Here is a 17298-nt window from a genome sequence, read left to right as displayed (position 1 = left end):
TATTTTTAATGAATTCTTCCCTGGCATCGTTTGGGGGAGCTTTTTAGGATGACTACGCCTTCATTTACATAACTTCAGTACAAACCAAAGATTTCAGTCCTGCACCAACCTACCGACCCACAGGCCAAAGGGGGGATGTTTTAAAACCCACCAGGATTTTGCGGTGAGCACCCCAAACCTGGGCTCGGGGGTCAGAGGGAGGTGATGAGCAGCTTGTGGAGGGGCCCGGGGAGAGCAGAGGGCTGGCGGGTCAGGATGCGGCCCTTTGCAAACCACGTCGGTGTCGGGTCCGTGCGCTCGCGCCCGGTTTTTGATGCAGTATTTCAGCGGGGATTCGGGGAGAGAGACCTCGGTGTCCCCAAGTTGCAAGCCAGGCTAAGCATTTTCACGCGAGGGACGGCATCATAAGCGGTGACCGGGTTTCCATCCTCTCATTGCAGCTCCTTTTTTTTTTTTTCCCCTGTAACAGACTTTTTATAACAAAGGGGAAGTTGTGGGATGAATGGAAGGTAATCAAGGGGTAGGCAAGGAATGAAGTTCCTCACAAAGATACGGTGTCTCAATGAAGGTAAGAATTTAGGTTGCCTGCAGATAGAAATAGTTACTCAGCAAGTGCTATATCTTAGAAATTTGTCTGGTTTTTAAAAAAAAATAGGAAGGGGATGGTAAGCTCAGGACTAGACTAGATTGCACGGCAAGGCTGTGGATCCTCCATCAGTGGAAGTATTAAGAGGAGGGTCTGAGAGCAGGTCCTGCTTCGGGCTGCCATGCACAGTGTCCTGGCTGCGAAGCCCTGGAGCGGTGCCGTGGGGTGCCTGCAGCATCCTGCAGCATGCTGGGGACCGGAGCGAACTCAGGGAGCCCTGCCGCAAGCGCGAGCATCGCCTTCGCAGGGTGGCTCGGGGGGAGTTTTCAGTATTGCTCGGGCACGGGTATGATGCCTCTCGGCAGCTCTTGAAGCAGTGATTGAACGCGTCGAGCTGCTTCCCTGTTGAGTTTTGGGGTCTCCGGGGTTCATTTCTTGCTGGGTTTTCAAGGCTGTGGGAGAGAGGGGATCTTTTTCATTTGTGCTGGATGGGAAGACTTCTGCTGGGTGAGCTCCTGTGTCACGTAGAAAGGGTTTTATCCATCCTTTAGGTTGCATTTGAGCATCCGATTTCTGAGACTCCGTCTCTGAGCTGAGGGGGAGTAAGCAAATTTGGAAAGAAATGAAGAACTGATGGATCAAACCGGCTGCTGGCGTTTCGTAGGGCTCCTTTCTCAGTGCCGCGGTGCTTTCCGTGAGACGAGATGCTCTTCTTTTCGGGTCGTGTCTGAATCTCTCTCGCTCTCATTCTCGCTGTCTCTGGTTCACGGATCACTGCGCTGGCATGCGCACCTGTCTGTCCGTCCGTCCGTCCGTCCGACCCACGGGTGCCTCTGCCTCCATCCCCATCTGTCCACGTTCGTCTTCCCCTTCCTTTTGGCGGGCACCAGCGGCCTGGATCCGCCGAGGTGCGTGTTTGGGGAGGTTCTCCCCATTTTTCAGACCAGGGAACCTGCGTCAGGAACGGGACGGGGGGAAGCAGGGTTTTTGCCCCCCAGTCCTCTGAGCGCCTGTGCCCATCTCCCACGGGTGCCAGCTCCCAGGAGCCCTCCGTGCCTCCCTCCGCGACCGGGGGTTTCTCTGGCTGGGCGTTTTGGCAAAGGCAAACCCGCGGTCCATGTCGTGCTGGCAGTGTCCGTCTCTTGCTCCACAATCTGTTTCCATATTTATATGTCCGGGGGATGGGCCTGGTGGCATCCTCTAAAACCGCATCTGTTTATTCTGTAAACTAAAGAACTGTAAATAAAGTTTAGCATTCCTATTGTAACAAATTAATTTTTATGCAATAAATTATATTTCCTAGTCTAATAAAAAAAAAAAAAAAAAAGAAACAATCTGCTCGCTCCTCTCATGTTCATCACTCACCGCTTCCTGCTGGGTTTAGCATCTGCAGGGATTCGGGTCCAGCCTGAGCAGCGACGGCAGCGTGGGGATCCCCGTGAGCATCCCTCCAACCTGTTTTTGGGTCGGATGCCTCAGGCGTGCCAGTGCCGGCAGCGGGAGGATGTTGCTGTCGGGAGTCCCTAATGGAGGTAAGCTGTAGAGATTGATTTATGGTTTGTTTTGGACTCGCATGGGTGATTACAAGGCGGGAGACTAGTGCTACAACCGCGTCTCATGGGCTAAGCCACCATCTCAAGCAGTTCATTTCCTTCCCCGAGGGATATCTGGCAGCCCCTGCAGAAAGAAATGCCCCTTCCAGCAAGGACCAGGACCAGGGTGCCTAATTTGGGAGGGGGGAACGGAGCACGGAGCTGCAATCTGTGACTCGGGCATCCCTGTCCTCCAACTCCCCCCTCGCTCCTCTGCCTCCTCGCCTTGCCCCATCCCTCGCTTTGGGACCAGCTCCGCCACGCTGCTCCCCTGCTTCAGTCCCATCGCTCCGGCTCTGCCAGAGGAAGCAAAGCCAGAAGGGTTTGCAGGGAGAGGTGAGGGTCCCAGGGAGAGGTGAGGGTCCCGCTGCCCCTGTCCGCCCTGCCCTGGGCCACTCGCCTTGCCCAGCTCATGGGGACAAGGTGCCACCAGGAGATGGCAACGTTGTCCGTGCTCCGGGCAGGCGTGGGGATTCTGCAACCAGTGAAAGAAACGGGGAGAAAATTGCTGCCCTGTCACGGCAGCAATTGTCACGCAGCCACACAAAGATGCAAAACCCTCCCAGCTGGGCTTCCCAGCTCCAAATAGGATGCTGAGGCAGATATCTTCTCAGAAGTGATAACCTTTTCTTTTCTTTGCATCTTAATTCCTTTAACCTCTGTCTCCCAAGTTGCTTTCACTGGGCACCTTTTGCACTAACCCATCTTTCCAAGGGTCCAAATCTGTGGATAGCTTTGACCAACTGGTGCCTGATTTCATCTGATGTTCTCCTGTTGAAATACCCAGCTTGCTAATTCCCCTTAAAATTAAGCTGGCCCAAATCTTCTCTGCAGTTGATGTATTGAATTCAGTCCCCATGACAGGTTCAAAAGTGACTGCCGTGCCATCACTAAGTGTTGACAGATTTATTCTGCTGGAGAGAGGATGCCTGGGAGTCCCAGAGCAGCCCACCTCAAGGTCTCTTGGCTTTTCCATTGCGTGTTTAGGAAATTTCCTTTGGGCCAGTCCCACTGGATTTTAGAATTCACTTATTGTGAGCTGCTCCATACAGCAGCAAGCTGTACCGAGGGGTGGGGGGAGCAGCTCTGTAAGTCCCTCTTAAATTTTAATCTTTTAACCATTACTTACATGCCCTTTGCTCTGTTACGCCTCCAGCGCGGTGAAGGCAAGCAGCGCTATGGCATGCCCGGTACTCCTTGGGGATAACCATGAAACCCTCTCTGCTCCAGCACAGCTCGCCTTGCTTTCAAACCAGTGCTGGCCCTGTATGTGGGGTTGGGGTGGAGGGGAAGCAGCCCGAACCCCGCTTTGAGCATAGGGGTGTCCCTAAAATCTGCCCCGAGCCCATGGGGGGGTCTGTGTTGCGGAGGGTCTCTCGAGTGTGGGTAATATTGACTCAAGGGGCCGTCACAGCTTCGGTTAAGCGTGGACTGGCTTTGTTTCCCCTGCTCGGCTGTCACGGTGCCTTGTGCTGATGTGACCTGAGGCTCTTCTCCGCAGTGGGTTTTTTGACGTGATAGACAGCAGCAGGTCAGAAATATCAGGCGAATCCCTGTGAGCTGATGGGTTACTGACTCGGATAGGCTGTGCCATCTCCTCAGGTGCTTTCCCAGCCTGGCACGTCAATGCGGATGAAAATCCCAGGGAGAAACCCATGCGCTCCTCTAAAGCTTTTCCATTTCAGCACGTCGCCGGTGGGTTGGTTGCGTGCTTCTGCTTGCTTGCTCGTGAACGAGGGACAAAAAAAAAACCCAGAGCGTGCATGTGTCTTGGGCTATTTTGACATCTGGGTGGCCAAGGCCATCTGATCTGCTCTCCTCGAAGGCTCAGAGGGGCTGGAGATGGGTGGTGGCTGGCCCTGGCTCCCAGGCGGTGGCCAGCTGGGTGTGCACTGGTGCTGCTGGGAGACGAGGTACCCGGGTCCGTCTGCATTTGTCCCCTAGGCAGTTGTACGTGGAAAAAATCCAGACTAGATCATCTCGGGGCCTTCTGCAAAAAACGGAGACTATTTTGCTTTGATGAAGAAAGGCTGGATACATGTGCAATGGAGGAAAAAGCAAGGAAGAGACCCAGGTTGGTTATAATTACCTTAGATACTGGAGAAGGGGAAGGCTAAAGGCAAACAGCTGGCAACAGGGAAGACAAGATGTAAAACTCCACTAATTGCCAACACAAGTGCAGACAAATTGGCAAAGCATGTCTGATTGTAGCAGGCTTGCAGAAAAGCTGGGGCCCCACCAGTTTATCATTTTCCTGTGTGGCTGCCCACATGCTGAGGAGCCAAACCCATCTTTGGGGAAGGAAAAAGGGAAAGAAGGAAGAAGGCTGGTGATGTTTTCCTTCACAGTCCCTTGGTGCCCTCAAGGTGAGTGTTAAAGTGTAGTTTGGAGGAAATTGAGGACTTTACAGTGAAATTCACCCTAACCGGGCACTGCAGGAAGCGAAGCGAGTAAAGGAGAAGCTCGTGTCCTGGCTCTGGTAAGGAGCCCCTCATCCTACAGAAGATGCTCCCCGTTCCCCACCCTCACATCCTCAGGAGGGGATGATGCGCTGGCGCTTTGGTGACTTCCACCAAAAACCAAGCCCGGGGGGGGGGCGGAAGCTTTTGTTATCCCCGCGCCATAAGCCAGGCTGTGAATAACACCGATTTTAAGAGAATGGCTTCTGATTTAAAACCGGGGGGGGGGGGACACACGACGCCCAGGGCTGCTTGCAGGGCATCTGCGAGAGGTCAGCTGGAGTAGCGCCAGGCTTAATAATTAAAAAAAAAAAAACCCAACAGAAAGAATAAAGGGGGAAAAGGCTTTGCTGGAGGGCCGGGGAGCAGGCGGGCAGGCTGTACCCGGCTACCGCGGGGCCGCACCCGCCCCTCGCCTCCCTCCTTCCCTTCCGCGCCGCGCAGCACCGCCCGCGGGGCCGGGCCGGGGCCACCCCCGCCGGGGCGGAGCGGAGCGGAGCGGAGGTGGGTGGCCCGGCTTGGCTCGGCTCGGCTCGGCAGGGAAGGAGCCGGCGGGGCCGTGCGGCGCCCCAGTAAGTGCTACGAGGAGGGGGGGGGGGGGGGTCGCGGGAGTGGAGGGAGGGATGCAGGGATGCGCGGCGGGATGCGGCGCTGCTTCCTCCTCCTGAAATCGAAGGTTTTTTTGCAAAATCCCTGATTTCCGGCATTTCCCTCTCCCCCTGCACTTGGCTCGGCCCTTCCTCCCCTCCCCGGGGCCGCTCGGCGAGAGTTTACAAGCCGCTCTGCAAAGCTTGACGGTGCTGTAGTCGTTTCCGAGGCGTTTTGCAAAGCCCGGTTCTGCTGCGGTGGTTTACGCTCGCCTTGCAAAGCCCGCTGGTGTTGCATTAGTTTACAAGTCATTTTCCAAAGCCCGATGATGTTATGCTAGCTTATGAGTCATTTTACAAAGCCTTGATGATGTTATATTAGCTTACAGGCCGGTCTGCAACGCCTGGTGGTGTTGCATTAGTTTACAAGTCATTTTAGAAAGCCTGATGGTGTTGTACTAGTTTACAGGTTGCTCTGCAAAGCCTGATGGCGTTGTTAGTTTACAAGCTGTTAATTTTTTTTGGAGCCTCGTACGAGCCGAGGTTTCCTGCTTTTGCAAGGCCAAGGGGACAGGTTAATTATTAATTATGGATGGAAACATGGGAGCTGCCACGGCAGAGCCTGTCCACTCCGTGTCTCAGTCCCCTCTCCCACGCCTTTCGGGGATCCAGCCATCCCCATGCTGAGCCGGTTCAGCTCACTCATCCGGCATTTGCTGGGCAATCGTAGGCCAAAGGAGGAGAGAGCCATGCACAGCGGCTTGCAAGCAACAGTTTGCAACCCTCATGGATAATATCTTTTCTGGTGGTTGTTTTTTTAGCAGCGTGCCAGCGCTATGCACCCGGCAGCCGGCAGCTTTGCCCCGGACGAGGACCCCCTGATTGAGGAGCCCTTGGTGAACAGATACAGCCGGCAAAAGCCAAATGACCGCTTACATGGGGCCTACATTATTTTTTTCCTGCTGGGCATTGGGTCCCTGCTGCCCTGGAATTTTTTCATCACGGCAAAGCACTACTGGACGTACAAGCTGCAAAACTGCTCGGATCAGGCAGACCCGGCGGGACAGGCAGCGTCAGATCTGCGGGTAAGTGTGCCGCTTTCAAGGCGGAAAAAAAAGGTGGTTTCCTTCCTAACTTGCTCTTTTTTCCCCTCCACTTCCCCAGAAGGTGAGTGAACGTCCTCTGGGGTTTTGCCTGCTGCAAACCAGGGGCAGAGGTTTATTTGGGGAGCACAAATAGTTGCGAGAAAGATGCTTAAAACTAGAAGGCGTAGCACTTTGTGGTCTGTCTTTTACCAGTATTTGAAGTGCTAAGGTTTCAGGTGCGTTTAAAAAACTTTGGCTTAATCTGCCCCATGAGCAAGGCTACCTTTCATAGGACAATTTCTGCGGTGCAAGGTAAAAAAATCTCTTTGTGGTGTTGTGGTTTTTTTTTTTTTTTTTTTTTTTGTCCTTCATGCTCAGTGAGCCCCCAAGCCCTGCGGGGCTCTGTGCTTTTCCAGCCGGACTCAGCCTCAACTCCCTGCGGGCTGGGAGATAAATTGCCCCGAACTTCTGGCTCCGTGGCGAGGCATCGAACAGGTTTTAGGCTTTTTTTTCTCCCTTGCACTGGCTGGCGCAGCACGTCATTCGGAGGCGGCAGCAGGGTTTTGCAGGAGCACCAGCCCTGGAGCGTGTGGCTTGCGATAGTCTCGAGCTGTGTGTCGTCCCCCCCCAGCCCCGGATGCTTTACTGCTTTTCCTTCAAGATCCGGCAAGTGTGACCGGAGTATCTCCTTGCAGCGATAAACATCTGGCTTTTGGCATATGGGACGAGGAGCTTGTCACAGGGCGATTGATGAGCCGGCCTTGGGGCGGCAGGCGTGATGGCCTCTCTTTTTCTCCCCCAAAAAGCCGCCTTCTCTTGCTCCTCCTGTCACAGCAAGATTGTTTCCCTGTGCCCCCCCGCCCTGACAAAGCAATGCCATTTCTTTGTGGCTGGAAAAAGGGTTGGCGTGATGAGGCTGCGTCCCGTCTTCCTCCCATTGCCAAGCTTGTTCAAGTGGTTTGGGCACATCTTATTTTTATACAAAACACAGAGCTGGGTGCGACGCCCATGTTTTCTCTATGATTTCTCACACCAGTACGGCATCCACGGCTGTTTTAATTTTAATAGTTGTTAAGCCGGCTGCGTTTTTGATGGGGAGGAAGCAGAGCGTCATTGACAATGCTTGTACCAGGATGCTGAAGTACCGGTGTGCTGGTGTAAATCGAGATACTGGGTGGATTAAATTGACGGAGAGCAAGCCCCCGTGGTGCCCAAAGATCGCAAATAGGCTGCCCCTGTGCTAGCGAGGGTGCTCAGAGAGGGGGCGAAGGGTGCTCTGCCACCACACGACGCGATGTCCTCCCACATTCCCTGCATCCCACCTACTCCTCCTGGGTTCTACGTCACGCTTATCCAGGGCAGTTCTTGAAAAAGCTGCTTTCAAGTAGAGTAAGTATCACTAGGTGTCTTCCTCCGAAAAACTCTTGCACAGCTGTATTCCTGGTCGGATCAGCCATTACTTTGTTAAAAAGATGTTCCTCCTCTTTCTGCATGGCCGTGGCGCGATGCTTTTTACTTCCTCCCGTGAAAAGCAGCCTGGCTTTTCCGCGGCAGTCGAGTCTGATCAAAAATAAACCAGTCGGGCCCCGTTTCTGCCCTGGGATGGCAAGCCCCGGTGCTGCGGCAGGAGGGCTTACCTGCAAACAGAGCTCAGCTCCGGAAAGATGCGCCTGTGACTGGCAGCCGGCTCTTGGCTCCAGCCTGCTCGCTGCTGCTAATTTCATGCCCCATGCTCCAGGTAACGCTCGGGTGCCTTCAGCCGCCACTGTGGGCCTGGATTGCTTTTCCAGCCTGGCGGGAGCCCAGCTGCCGAGTCCGGGCTGGAGCAGAATAAAAACTACTTTGCAAAAGCATCTTGGCAACGCCGGCTGACGCCGGTGACTAATTTGCCACCACGATGCTTTGTTCTTGTTTGGGGTTTGTTTTTTTTTTTAAGGTACCGAGCGCGCGGCGTGCATCACGGCAGCGTGTTTGAAGATGCTGTGGTTAATATAGGGTCAAACGCCTCCATTATGTGCCTCGGCTCCGTGGCTGAGGGATGACACCATCGCCGCAAGAGACGGAGGTGGGAAGAAGGTGGCTTTGGGCAAGGAGGAAGATGTCAGGTTTGCTTTGGGGATTATTATTTATTATTAGCCAGGAAAGGGATGACGGTCTTTCAGTGTTTGCGTTTCTCCTCTAAAACAATGTTGGCAATAGGGAGCTCGGCTCTTGCGAGCAAGGGATGCCCAGAGGAGATGAGCTGGCTGGTCAGGGAGGGCTCAACAGAAAGGGAGAAGAACTAGGTGTATCTTGCATAGCCAAAAATTTGCTCTGAAAGCATGTCTGTGATGCATGGGAATACCCATGTAGGGAGAAGAGTTACCATCTGAGCTGGGTTAACACCTAGCGAGCAGGAACGAAGAGGTGAGATGAGTACGGAGCCCGGTATTTTCCCTTGATCCGGGCATGGATTAAATTTGCCACCCGCCATTCTGCTGCTGCATTAAAAATGTGGTGTGAGGGCTTTCCTTTTCCACAGAAACGGCAGCAATTGAAACCCTTCTACTTGGCTTTTCTTTTCCAGCAGGGTTTGGCCATGGGTAAGGCAAGGTAGAATTTCCCAGTGCAGTGCAGGCTCCTCAGTTTCTTAAATGCTTCCCCAATTCTCTTCCCACTGCTGGTGTGAGCACGTTTGCTGGGAATGAATGAACGTTTCCCCGGGGTGCTCGAAATGCAGCATCTCTGCTGGATTACTTCAAGTACACTTCTGCTTGGTGGAAAGCGTTATAAAGTCTTTTTTCCTCCCCAAAAGAAAATTAACTCGGGAGTATATTAAATATCCCCAGGCTGGTTTGGAGGTTTGTTTTAAGTAGGTTGGTAAATAAGTCTTAGTTTTAGCAGCCAACTTTGCATTTTGCTTTGTCTTTTCTCCTGTAATTCATCGTATGGCCATAGAGCTTTGAGCCTCCTGCTTCACTAAGCTGATGCCATAAGTGCAGGCATCTATGTCTCCGTCTATATGGACCCTCTAGGAGCGATTATTAGATTTCCTGTTGCTTACAGTAAAGCTCCTGATAGGGAAGAATAAATGAACCTGCTTGTAAACTGATTAAAAGACTACGATGCAAAGCTGCAAAAAAAAAAAAAAAAAAAAAAAGTGATGTGCAGAGAAAACGTGCCAAGTGCCTTCTCGCGCTCGGACGCGACGTGGCCCCGTCTCTGTAGCTAGGTAACTGCAGAAAATGAAAGCCCGTCGTGATGGGGGTGGATATGTAGGTCATCCTCTTTGCAAGCACCGTCCTACCTGCTGGCTGAGATTCCCACAGAAAAAACAAGGGATTAAGCACCTCGAGGGGAGGAGATGGAGCAGACATGCTTTAACAGCATAAGACGTAAAATGGATTGAAAATGTAAGCGTTTGGCTGCAATCTTGGCAAGGAAATCTCTCTCCCTCTGCTGTGTTTATTGCTTTCTGCGTGCCCAGCCTGACCTCTGTGCGAGGTGGGCTGGTGGATATTGACTGATGCTGCAGCCGACTTGCTCGGATGATATACGAGTCCCCGGAGTAAATGTGTGTTGAGTCTCAATATAGTTTCTCAGTGAGTTTCGTGCGCGCAGAGCGGGAGACTGGGAGGGAACATAACGTCCCTGTGTCCCCACTCAGGCTCCTTCTGCTCGAGCACGTTCTCAGGTGTGGTGTCCCGGTTGCTCCGCGTGGAGAGGGATGGACGGGTTTGCTAGCCCTTGCGGGCTTTTGAGGCGGTTAGCTAATAGTATTAATGCTTTTGTGTCCTGATTTATAAAAGAAACCAGCCCTCACGGAGCTCAAGTAGGATAAAATGTTCAGGGGGTTTGCCCAGGATGCCGGAGCCAGCAGGAGAAATTCAGACCTCCTTATTTCAGGTGCTGCCCCATGGGGCCAGTGCAGCAGTAAGGCAGGTATTTCCTTCACCATTTTTGCTTCTGAATTTGTGACGTCCCTGATTTCCTGAAATATCCCAGGGCTGCTGCCGGACAAAAAAGCCCTGGGGCCCGTTCCTGCTGCCTGTTGTCCTGAGCAGCTTTCCAACATGTGCTACAATGCAACAAGGTGGACACGTACATCATAACTCCCCATGTGTGCTGTATTGTGCTGTATTTAGGGCCTGAAATTCATGTGTTGTTCCCCCTCTACCTTTTTTTCTTTGGTTTTTTGTGGTTTTTTTTTTTTCCTGGCAGGACTTTTTTGAGAGTTACATCTCCATTGCTTCGACTGTGCCCTCGGTGCTGTGCCTGATCGGAAACTTCTTGCTTGTCAACAAGTAAGTGCTGCTCCATTCCCAGGTCCATTAGCCGCAGCTCTCCCCGGCTTTGCCTGCATCACTCCTGCCTTTCTCCGGCTTCAACCGTGGCTGCCAGCTCAGCCTCCCCTTCCCTTGGGGAGAAGGCACGGGGCACATGGGGCATCGTAAGCACAGCCTCCCTGTGTGGCCAAAATCCCTTCGTCTGTCCCTGCCCAAATCGCAGCCGGCTGAGGTGAAGCGGGGTGAAGCACCCCGCTCCCCACCAGCAGCACCCGTACCTGGAGTTGCCTTGAATTGCACCACTGTAAATAAATTCCTAATAAATTCCTTGGTTAAATGCTTGGCAAATGGTCTTTCCTCTTAAAAATGCCATCGTTGTCACCAGGGGACCAGCTGACGAGAGCTGGGCTCATCCAGGCAGGAGTAACGCCTTGCTCTAGTCCTACCAGCCATGGAACTGGCTAAGGAAAAGACCTTAAGCAAAGGACCATCCGTGCCTTGCTGCAAGCTTGACTTAAATCGAAAAGAGCCGCGTCCCTTCATTTGTGCCCTTCCTTATCCCAGCTCTAACTCCTGCACCTTTGTGGGCGAAGAGGAATGTGTTTGTGTGCTTAATCTCTAGATCCCAGCTGCCGGTCCGGCTCCCCGCCTCTCTCCCTCACCCCTGCGTCCTGCCCCCAGGCCAGCCCATCCAGTCTCCCGGCTGGGTAATAAGCAACCTCCGTGCTCCAACAACTAATAATCTTGTAGCAACGCGCCTGGGATTGCTTTCACCCGGCCTGCCGTGTTCCCCAGGCAGGCTTTATCGCTGCTGCTGCTGTACATTGCTCCAGCGATGGCGGTAGCTCCTGATTTCTGGGAGAAATGGGTATTTACAGCTCGGTTGGGCTTATAGACTTAGTCCTACTGATGGCGAAAGTGGAAATCGCAGAGTTAACATCTAAAGGCTTCTGAGAAAAATCATTACTGTTTATTCCCCATCTCCCCCCACCTTTCTTTATTTTCTTTGATCCTTCTCGCAGCAGAGGAGTTGGTGTCCTCTGCATCGTGCCTTCACGTTACAGTTTTAAGCGCAGGAGTCTCTCCTTCCCCTTGTCCCCAGGGTGCCCGCCAGCGTCCGGATCCTGTCCTCCCTCTTCGTCATGCTGGCCGTCTTCCTGGTGATCACGGTGCTGGTGAAGGTCGACACCTCCGCCTGGACCACCTGCTTCTTTGCCCTCACCATCGGCTGCGTGGCCGTCGTCAGCAGCGCCTCGACCGTCTTCACCAGCAGCATCTTCGGTCTGAGCAGCCGCTTCCCCATGAAGAACTTGCAGGCACTCGTCTCAGGTTCGTGTCCTCCAGCCACGCCGCCCCGGTGGGATCATGCTCTTGGGTTTTCTGCGGTTGAGTGGTTGGTTTTCTTTCCCTCCTGGATCTGGCGTTCTGTCACATGGGGTTTATTTTAGAAACTTAACTTTGTCTTAAAGATAAAGGGAAGTTGCTGAAGGAGAAACATGCTCTGTCACATGAGCCGGTGCTTTCGTTTCTGTAAATACCCATAAACTGAAGTGCTGAGGGCTCAGCAGAGATGAGGAGAGCTGCGGTCCTTCTCTGTCCCTGCCCGGGGGGCAAACACCCTGCAGAGCAGCTCCAGCCAGCGTGATGGCTTGTTGGTTGTTCTGTGCAGGGAGAAGGGGGGAAGGACATACATCTCTCAGCTTCTCTGTTTGCAGCTGGAGGAATCTTCAACTTTGCATTGTCTCCGCCTTTCTGTTCAGCATTTCCATGCGTTTCCATGAGTGATGAGCTCCCTGGAGGTTTGATAACATTATAAATGTGCTGTGGAACGGCTGACAAACCAAGAGGGGAAGGAGAAAAAAAAAAATCAAGATGGAGAAATTTTTCCTGGGGCCAAGACAGGAGTGTTTTAATGAGTTTAGCCCAGTGGGGGAAATCACCACATCCCCAAGATGGCATAACTGTTGCTGGTGGCTTGAATTCCCATCTCGGGGAGCGCAGAAGAGAGGTGGTTATATGTGTGCCGGTGGAAAGCCAGGCTTAGGCTTTGGGCAGGGTTTGGACCTTCTCTGCAAGACTCGGCACATGCAAGCCCAGCAGGTCAGGTCCCATCCTGACCCTTGTGCAATGCTGCGGCTGTGTTGGAAGGGGATGCAGGATGGGACCTGGGCTGTGATGCAGCTCCACAAATAGCTGTGTTGCAGCGAGGCATGGAAATGGAGATGAGGTGGTGTGTGAAGCTGCACCCTGAGCCGGGTTTGGGGACCAGCGTGTGGGGCAGGGGGGTGAGCTGCTTCCCCTGGGGGGTTTGTGCATGTCAGGAGGTGTTAATAAGAGGTTGCTGCTGTTTCTGGGTTCCCCTTCTGTGTCAAAGTCCGCCTCACTGGAGGTGCCATGAGTTGCGCTCTGCCACCTCGATGTCCCTCACCTGCACCCATCTTGGTCGGGCTGGCTTGGCCCCGGGCGCTGAGCTCCGGCTCTGTGGTCCCCCACACAGGTCAGGCCATGGGGGGTACGATCAGCGCCGTCGCCTCCGTGATAGACCTGGCGGCAGCGGCCGACGTTACGGACAGCGCCCTGGCCTACTTCCTCACCGCCGACATCTTCATCGTCATCTGCATCATGGTGTACCTCCTCCTTCCCAGGCTGGAGTACTCCAGGTGTGTGCGCCAGCCTGCCGTGGGCATCCCGCAAGCACGCGTTGGGAGGGTTTGCTACTGTCGATGCCGGGGTTGCTGGGGGGGGGGAGGACTCGTGGGATGCTTGCTGTGCCGATCCCTGCCCCGTCACCCCCCCGGCATCCCACCCCACACGCTCCGGCTCTGGCACTGTGCCGCCGCCAGCCACGCTTCCCCATTTGACCGAAACCACAGACTGAAACTGGGAGCCTGCCCCGGCGCGTGCTGAGTTTCTGGCAAGCCTCCCCGGGGGGAGAGGGGTTGCTGTCACGGGGGCTTCCGAAATGCGTGAAGTCAGCGGAGAGCCGTAATCTGGAAGCAGCCAGCCAGGTGGGTCCCCGTAGGGCCTCCGTATCCGCAACATCATGCACTGATGTGCGTGACTCATTGGTCTTGTTGGTGCTTGCAACCCCCGAAACCACCTGGCCCCCCAAATGCCTGCATGCACTAGGTCCCCCCTGTGAACCACCGAGGGTGTAAAGGGATCCCCGCGGTGGGGAAGAGGGGGTGGTGGGTCCCTGAGGGTCACCTCCCCGTACGAGGTGGGAACGGGAGGTGTGATGGGTTCGCTGCAACCACCTTCGCTGGGTCCAGCGGACATCCCTGCGTCACCAACTTCTCTCCTGCTCGCTCTCCAAAGCTCAGTTTGTGTTTTCCCCCCACATGCTCGGCTGATAATCTCCCTCCTTCTCTTTTTCCAGGTATTACATGAGCAGCCAGGAGGAGAGCCCGTCTCTGGCCACCGTGCCACCCGACAGCTCCGCGGAGGACGAGGCAGAGCCAGGAGGCACCACAAATACCTCCTTCCTCACAAAAAGCACTAGCATCCCCCCACTCCGCCCCATCCTGCAGAAGACCGCCCTCCTTGGCTTCTGCCTCTTCTACGTCTTCTTCATCTCCATCATCATCTTCCCTTCTCTCTCCTCCAACATCGACTCGGTCAGCAAGTCCTTGGGAAGCCCGTGGAGCACCAAGTACTTTGCGCCGCTCACCAGTTTCCTCCTGTACAACTTCGCTGACTGGTGCGGGAGGCAGATCACCGCCTGGATCCAGGTGCCCGGCCCCAAGAGCAAGCTGCTGCCTGCCCTCGTCCTCCTCAGGACCATCTTCCTCCCTCTCTTCATCCTCAGCAACTACCAACCCCGGGCTCACATCCGGATGGTGGTCTTCAACCGAGACGTCTACCCGGTGGTCTTCACGGCACTGTTGGGACTGAGCAATGGCTACCTGGGGACGCTGGTCATCGTCTACGGCCCCAAGATCGTGCCGAAAGAGCTGGCCGAGGCGGCGGGGGTGGTGATGACGTTTTACCTCATGCTGGGGCTGGCTGTGGGGTCCGCCTGCTCCGTTCTTGTTGTCCACCTCGTTTAGAGGAGCAGCCGGGGGGGGATGCCCTCGTTTTGCGGTGCTGCTGTCGGGTATTTAGGGTTTTTTTTTCCCCCAAAAGCCAGGCATGCCGCGGTTTTGGGGCAGGCTGCCTGTCTTGGGTGGGGTGGGTGCATCCAGGGGGAAAGTCCTCCTTCTGGGAAGGGGTATCCCCTGTGCTTGGGAGGTCCGGTCGGATATTTGTCGCTCCCCGGCTCGACCAGAGCAAACGGACCAAAAAAGCCTCATCCTCCCCAGGGAGCTCAGGGAAGCACCGGGGGCACAGGGAAACCTGTCCCTCGCACCAGTGCCAGTGGGCAAGGGTGGCTTGCTGGTGCCACCACGCTAGTTTTAAACTGAAACTCTGGGGCTTTTGATGGCACCTTGGATTTTGCTGCCTCCTTGTTACGAACTTAGCCCTGCAGTGTTTTGGTGGTCTTGGGGGGGATCCCCCTTCATCAAGCTGTGATGGCGGTGTTGAGCTAAAGGGGATCTGAGCCCTGGAGCACCTTCAAGCAAGCTTCGGGAGCGGATAGCAGCCGCGCCGGGGAGCAGGACACCGTTTCGGGGGATTTCATACATTCATGCCACAAAAAAGGGAAACCTCTTCACTTGGACTTCGTCTTGCTTTAATTTTTCCAGATAAGATTGAATTGAGGGATCATCCACCTCCCAGCGTGGTGCTGCTAGTGCCAGGGCTGTATGTCATGGCCAACCTGAGACCATTTCTCCTGCTGCGGCCGCAGTGACGGTCGTGGACGCCAACTTACCTGTCTGCAGCTGAACCCCGAGGAAAGCGAAATGCTAAGTGGTCCTAACCTAAGGTTTTTAAGGTGCCTTTAGTCTGCGTCGAGAAAGGTCTATAAAAGCCAGGGAGAGGTATTGGAGAGGCTCTGATGTGACGTTCACAGCAGAAAGCTGATTAATTTATGTAGACAGGCAGCATATGATCTCCAGATGTTTTCAGAGGAGTGAGCTACTGTGACACCCAAAAATATGGCCCACCCAAAGAGAACTGGCTTTTAAAGTCACTTAAACTTCCCTATGTAAATGCAGCCTGGACTAAATACAATTACTGTATTTATTTTTGCAAATTGAGTGGCTTTATGGTCTAGGAGAGGTGAATTGGTAAGCAAGGATGTAATGGTGTAACTTGGCATTGCAGCTGCTGCCTCAGGGATGCTAGCTATGGAAAACACTTCCTTTTAAGACTGGGTTATTAGCAGATGCTCTGTTAGTGGGATGCTCTCTCAGCGTCTCCTGCTTGACCGAGTAGCAGTGAAGCTGCTGGTCTGGGTTGCCAGGCCGTCTCCTTGCTGTGCTGGGTGCGGTGGTTAGCGAGAGGGAGGATGCAGGGCTGGTGCCTTTCCACCCGCAGCCGCCCTGGCTTTGCTGGGAGAACAGCAGGATCGACGGTGGTTATTGCCACGGGGTGACATGTAGGCTTGGTGGGTCTTTTTTTTTTTTTTTCCATATAAATCCTTTCCAGTGTTTCGTTTGGGCTCGTTGGCAATACACACGCAGTTTTGCTTTACGGCTGATTTTTATTTAAACGTAAAATCCAGACGCGAGTGGGAAAATTTACAGGGCGTGGGGTATCGAGGAGCAGCTTCACGGCACACGACTTTTGCACGTGTGGGCTCTTAATCCTGTCGCTTCAGTAGGTTTGCAGCCCCTCAGCCCCTGACGCTTGGCCAGGGGCCGCTTTGGCCAGCGTCCCCCCAGGTGAAGGTCCACCTCCGCTTGAAGGGCAGCCCAAGGGCTGAGGGTAGCGATGCTGGCCGGGTGCTGCTCATGGCAGGTAAGCGCTACCATCACCTCCGTGGGTGCTGGAGCATTGCTTGGAGTTAATGTGGTAGTCGGTCGTGGCTGAAAAGCCCAAGCCAACCTTGTGTTGGCAACCAAAATGTCCCTTTGCAGCCTTCGGTGCTTCCCACTTGAGAGCCTGCCGCGTGGTCTGCTCTCCTCAACTCATCCATTTTCCCCCGGTCCCAGGTATGATGAGATTCTGCTTGTTGACTGACTGCTTTGCACCTCTACTGATCCTCTCCCTCATGTTACAGACCAAATACCTCTTGAGACAGAACTTAATTATCCGGTACCGTTGCTAATAAAGTTAATTCTTGATACTGTGCAACTGCTGGTGTCTGGAGTGATTTCTGTGGGAGGCGCACTGACGCATGCAGTTTTAGCTTGCATTTTTGCTTCTGGTCATCCTTCTCTCCCAGCTTGGATTGTAAACTTGGAAAAATCCCTGACAAGGGCCGGGTGAAGGAGCCCCAAAAGAATTGCTTTGAGAGCCCGGTTATTCTAATTTAATATCTCCTAATGACCCGCAGGTAGGTGTGGAGAGCATGCTTACCGCATCCGCAGGGGGAAGCGAGCAAAAAGGGAATTTATCCTTTGTCTTTGATGGTATTCAGCTAAGGAAAGTTAGAGAAATGAGGGGGAAAAATCAATACAGGTTCAAATTGAGCAAGAATCAGGTCTGGGTATAAAGCAGGGACTGGTGGTGGGAGCGCCATGGTACGGGGATGGATGCTGACAGGCAGCCTGAGCCATGAGAGTGTGGGTGATCCCCCTGCAAAAGGGGACAGGTAATTTATAGGGTATTGCATAGAACAGCAGGGAAGTAATTACTGCCGCATACTGCCTGGGCAAAGTCGCATCTGATGCTCCGT

The 17298-nt window shown here is 53.9% G+C and overlaps 1 protein-coding gene across 2 annotated transcripts; it reads left to right on the top strand.

The window, feature by feature from the left end:
* The first annotated feature begins 4491 nt into the window (after nucleotides 1-4491).
* Nucleotides 4492-16754, top strand: SLC29A3 (solute carrier family 29 member 3). Of its 2 annotated transcripts, none has more exons than XM_050898724.1 (6): nucleotides 4492-4544; nucleotides 6046-6309; nucleotides 10510-10592; nucleotides 11677-11903; nucleotides 13072-13234; nucleotides 13954-16754. In XM_050898724.1, exons 2-6 carry the CDS (start codon nucleotides 6061-6063, stop codon nucleotides 14621-14623), a joined length of 1392 nt encoding a protein of 463 aa, XP_050754681.1. In that variant the 5' UTR covers nucleotides 4492-4544; nucleotides 6046-6060; the 3' UTR covers nucleotides 14624-16754. The 2 variants fall into 2 exon arrangements, with proteins under 2 accessions (XP_050754681.1, XP_050754682.1); XM_050898725.1 differs by having other exon boundaries at nucleotides 4498-4544; nucleotides 6049-6309.
* Nucleotides 16755-17298: the final 544 nt, after the last annotated feature.

The sequence above is a fragment of the Gymnogyps californianus genome, chromosome 6 (assembly GCF_018139145.2).
Source record: "Gymnogyps californianus isolate 813 chromosome 6, ASM1813914v2, whole genome shotgun sequence".
Classification (NCBI taxonomy): domain Eukaryota; kingdom Metazoa; phylum Chordata; class Aves; order Accipitriformes; family Cathartidae; genus Gymnogyps; species Gymnogyps californianus.
Note: the sequence above shows the minus strand (reverse complement) of the source record. Positions and strands in the feature narration are given on the sequence as shown.

Bases quoted from the DNA above. Each gene is read 5' to 3' on its own strand.
- SLC29A3 (XM_050898724.1), top strand. From the start codon at position 6,061: ATGCACCCGGCAGCCGGCAGCTTTGCCCCGGACGAGGACCCCCTGATT. The intron at 6,310-10,509 runs GTAAGTGTGCCG...TTTTCCTGGCAG, and splicing joins AGGCAGCGTCAGATCTGCGG to GACTTTTTTGAGAGTTACAT. The intron at 13,235-13,953 runs GTGTGTGCGCCA...CTCTTTTTCCAG, and splicing joins CCCAGGCTGGAGTACTCCAG to GTATTACATGAGCAGCCAGG.